Raw genomic sequence first — 4,857 nt, forward strand, 5'->3', positions numbered from 1 at the left:
ATAAGGGTGAAGACATACCTGCCAAGTTCACGAACGCAACAGTACGTCTTGATCGTAAAAGCATGGCTAAACAAGGGTGTCACACGTAATTAGCCTATTTATAGTAAAACTATGAGCACAATGCATAGCGTCCCATCCGTTAGATCAAAAGGATCCAACGCCTTACAAACAATGGTTGTCGCAGTTCCCTATGGCACGTCACATCAAGCTGAGGCCCAAGCCCACTTCACGCATGCAGCCTTTTCCACTTCTCCATAAACGTTACACTTGAAGAGTCACCTGTGCCTCAAACTTTTGAATAAAGAAAAAATCATATCAGAAAGTAAAGGCATGTTGAGTGACGCAGGCAAGCGGAGACAGCGCCACATTTACATATCCACTATGAAGAGTTTCCAACTAAGATAGTCTCAACTCTTGGGGGACTAGTGTACGTGATGGGAAAAGAGGATATCCTAAACCACCTAATAGGATACTACCTAGAAAGGCGAGGATACCTCAACCTTATAAGAAGGGCAAGCAGCGTGGGTTTTAGACCAGACGCATTGAAACCAATCCGAGTATACTCCACCAAACCAGGCCGAGTATATTTCACCAAACCAGGTCGAGTATACTCCACCAAACCAAGCCGAGTATAGTCCACTAAATTAGGCCGAATATATTCCAACTAAGCTAGCATGGATATACTCCAGCGAAGGAACCTTCATCACTTGGTTATACTCCAGCTTGGATATTACAATATAGTGATCAACTAAAAGAGAATCAAACTAATTAATCATAGTTAACAAAACCTAAAAACCGGCTAAACATGGCAAACCCTAGGCCCATAGGGTTAGGCCCATTAAAGTACTATAAAAGACACTGCTCACGAGGTAAGGAGGACAATGTTATTTTTACTATTATAGTTATTTATTGTTCTACATTGGTCCCTACATAACTTTTGTTCGCGGGTACATCTGTATTCGGCAGGAACAGAGCTCCTTTAGGTTTGAAAAATTAAAATGAATGCATGAATTTATTACTACCACTAGACTAGAATTATATGATTATTATATTAAACTATTCTAAATTAAATTTTTTAATTTAGATTACTAAGCAATTTCCTGACGCGAGGGTCATGATTTAGAATTTTAAACGTGATCCAAATTTTCACTTATGATACTTTCAACGCAATCATACCAATTAAGCAGAAAATACTATATTGAGGTTTTTTTACATATATATTGGAAGTTAATTAGGTCTTTTTAAAAAAAAAATTGAGACTCCTGGAGTTAACAAGAAAATAAGAAAGAAGATAAAAAAAAGTCACGAACCTTTAAACAAATGCTGCATCAATAGTGAAGCGAATCTATATAGAAATTTAAACTTTTTACTTACATCGTCTAAATAATTGATGCAAAACAGCATTTTTAAGCGACGTGAAATATGTGTTACCACCAGCCAAAAGTTCTTTGAAAATAGCTTTTAGCTCCCCAAAAATGGTACATTTGGAGGCTCTACTTCACACTGTTTATTTTGGTTTTGCGCAACTAAAAAGTTACTTTAAGCACTTCAAGAAGATGAATCGCAAGAGAAATCTCATATTATACGTTAGTTTATCAGGTAACTTTCTAACTTATGTCATTGTCTGAGAGAGGGAATTTTTATAATTGGGAACAGAAAATTTGAACAAAATAAAAACACTCCTGAGCTTTTTCATAAATGTTTAGTCTTAGTCGTCATATAATTATCATACATGGTCATCCATATATAATTATTTAAAAAAAAATCTTAAATAATCATTAATTTTAAGGACTTAAAATATGTTCAATTTTTTTTTAATTAGAGACTAATTTAAAAATTAATTTTTTTATTAATCAAAATTTTAATAACTAATATTAATGATCAATTTAAAAATTAATTTATAATAAAGAATATTTTAATGTAACTTAAAAATCAATTATTATCTTTTAAAATTATTTTAATTACTAATAACTTTTAATTTATTAATTATTATTTAGATTGATCACTCATTAATTAATTTTTATGATTTATTGTAATTCAATAATTAGTTTATATATATATATATATATATATATATATATATATATATATATATATATATATATATATATATATATATAAAATAGGAATGATTACTATGGCCACATTCCACAGATAACTGGCGTCACTGAGGGCTGGCGTAAGCAGAAACTTTCATACACCCTCTTTTCTGAACATAAGAATGACCGTATGCTTTGTGTTTTGTTAAGAGATTATATTGCAACACGTTCGGATAAGAGGGGGTTAGCACGTGTGGTCGTCGAATTCTACATCAATTGGACTGGAAAAGGATCTTTCATCGAAAGCAATCTGTTCAACAAATTCGCATGACACACGTGGTTCAGTGCTGTCGAGAATCCAAGTAGAAAGTGGCTCAAAATTGTGCTGCCTACTATTCCATGCACTACGAAACAACTTTTGAGGTGCTCCTCACCACTATAAATTACTTCCCATTGTCATTGCCTTTGCCCCAAACTAAATCAATTTTCTTTGTCTCTGTTACAACGAATACTTCATCAAACCTACTCTAAACTATTCTTCTCATTACATGATGAGTTCATTCAGCCAAAATAACAGTATTTTAGTTTTGTTGCTTGTTTTCACTTTGTGGACATGCCATGCAGTGTCTCGCAGGTTGCCTGAGGCCTTCTTATCGGAGAGACATGAGAAGTGGATGGCACAGTACGGTAAGGTGTACAAGGATGCTGCTGAGAAGGATAAACGGTTCCAAATATTCAACAACAATTTGCAGTTCATTGAGTCCTTCAATGCTGCTGCGGACAAACCTTTCAACCTCAGCATTAACCAATTTGCTGATCTCCATAATGAAGAGTTTAAGGCTTTACTTATTAATGGTCAGAAGAAGGAACGTAGCGTGTTGACAGCAACAGAAACATCGTTTATGTATGACAGTGTCACTAAGATTCCTGCTACCGTGGACTGGAGGAAAAGAGGTGCTGTTACTCCAATCAAGGACCAAGGCATATGTCGTAAGATTCTGTTTTCCATCAGTTCAATTATTTTCTATTAATGCTCCATTAAATAATGTCTTATATACATCAACTTGTGCAAACAGGAAGTTGTTGGGCATTTTCAACTGTGGCTTCCATCGAGGGTCTCCATCATATAACGAAAGGTGAATTGGTGTCGCTGTCAGAACAAGAACTGGTAGATTGTGTGAGAGGTGACAGCGAGGGATGCAACGGTGGTTATGTGGAAGATGCCTTTGAATTTCTTGCAAAGAAAGGAGGAATAGCAAGTGAAACAAACTACCCCTACAAAGGGGTTAACAAGAGTTGTAAGGTTAAGAAGGAAAGGGATGGTGTAGCTATTAAGATCAAAGGGTACGAGAAAGTTCCAGCTAACAGTGAAAAGGCACTCCTAAAAGCAGTGGCACATCAACCAGTGTCAGCTTATGTTGAAGCTGGAGGTTCCGCTTTCCAGTTTTATTCAAGTGGGATTTTCACAGGAAAGTGTGGAACTGACATGGATCATTCTGTTACAGTGGTTGGTTATGGAAAAGGTGGTGATGGTACTAAGTATTGGTTGGTAAAGAATTCATGGGGAACTGAATGGGGTGAGAAAGGGTACATAAGGATGAAGAGAGATATACGTGCCAAAGAAGGTTTGTGTGGAATTGCTACCAGTGCCTCTTATCCAACTATTTGAGTCCTGCTATTAATCCGTATATTAATCTTAAAGAGTTTAATTATAAGCACGTTGAATCTCTAATCATCGTTTTCTTTTCTGGCTAGTAAAAGTACCTTCTAGTGTTCCTAATGAGATGTTTTTCTATAATCTTACGATGTTTGTGTAAACGCTTAATTTCTACCTTATAACGAAATATAAGTATTACAACTATATATTTGTGTTATTCTACTGTTGTTTAGTATATTTGTATAGTTTTTATTTTTATTATTATTATTGTTTGTTTAATAGATACATTGGTAACAGTGAAAAAGTTCAGTCAAAAGAATAAGTTTCATCATAATATATATATATATATATATATATATATATATATATATATATATATATATATATATATATATATATACACGTTCAGACTCAAGCAAGAACTACATCTCTAGGAGAATAATATATTTGTGGTTGAAATAAAAACAATAAGTCATTATGCTCGACACATATTAACTTTATCGGTCTGTTTATATTAACTTCATTGATATAAAAAAAGAGAAAGTGTGGTGCTGTTATAATATTTTCATTTTTATAAAGTTGGGAGGGAAGAAAGGACATAAATAATATATATATATATATATATATATATAACGTGTAAAATGGACTTTGCGAATTAGGGTACTTCGTGGTCTTTTTTTTTAATTAAAGGGGACCAACGTGAGGTATGATACGAAACCATGTAACAACTGAGATTATTCTATTAATCTTTAGATCCTGTCATTGTTCAACTTGGAATTTGAGGCATGATTATACGTAATCATGATTCTTCCGCATGGACGACCAAATTGCCACGTCTGACATCATCATTTAGATAAATACCTAAATTGAAGCAGTGATTTATCCAATGGAAAAATATTCTTTCACACCACTTTTGTTCCTATATCATTTTATAACTGCCTTCTATAATAAAATATTATATTAACTTAATAAAAATAAATATAAATCGAATATTATAATAAAATAATAATTTATAACTAAGTTGAGTGTAAAAATGATATGTGCATTTTGCTTATTCTTGTAGAGTTATTATTTGGAAAATAAAACTCACACCCCACCAAACAAAATACATCATATTTTATATAGTTTTATTATATAAAATTATTATTCTCTATTTTATTA

General features: G+C 33.0%; 1 protein-coding gene across 1 annotated transcript; it reads left to right on the forward strand.

Moving 5' to 3' along the window:
• Window positions 1-2,514: 2,514 nt before the first annotated feature.
• Window positions 2,515-3,837, forward strand: LOC114168839 (ervatamin-B-like). The gene is made up of 2 exons (XM_028053801.1): window positions 2,515-3,029; window positions 3,116-3,837. Exons 1-2 carry the CDS (start codon window positions 2,588-2,590, stop codon window positions 3,706-3,708), a joined length of 1,035 nt encoding a protein of 344 aa, XP_027909602.1. The 5' UTR covers window positions 2,515-2,587; the 3' UTR covers window positions 3,709-3,837.
• The last annotated feature ends 1,020 nt before the right edge of the window (window positions 3,838-4,857 follow it).

Source organism: Vigna unguiculata, chromosome 11, assembly GCF_004118075.2.
Source record: "Vigna unguiculata cultivar IT97K-499-35 chromosome 11, ASM411807v1, whole genome shotgun sequence".
Lineage (NCBI taxonomy): Eukaryota > Viridiplantae > Streptophyta > Magnoliopsida > Fabales > Fabaceae > Vigna > Vigna unguiculata.

Bases quoted from the DNA above. Each gene is read 5' to 3' on its own strand.
- LOC114168839 (XM_028053801.1), top strand. From the start codon at position 2,588: ATGATGAGTTCATTCAGCCAAAATAACAGTATTTTAGTTTTGTTGCTT. The intron at 3,030-3,115 runs GTAAGATTCTGT...TTGTGCAAACAG, and splicing joins CAAGGACCAAGGCATATGTC to GAAGTTGTTGGGCATTTTCA.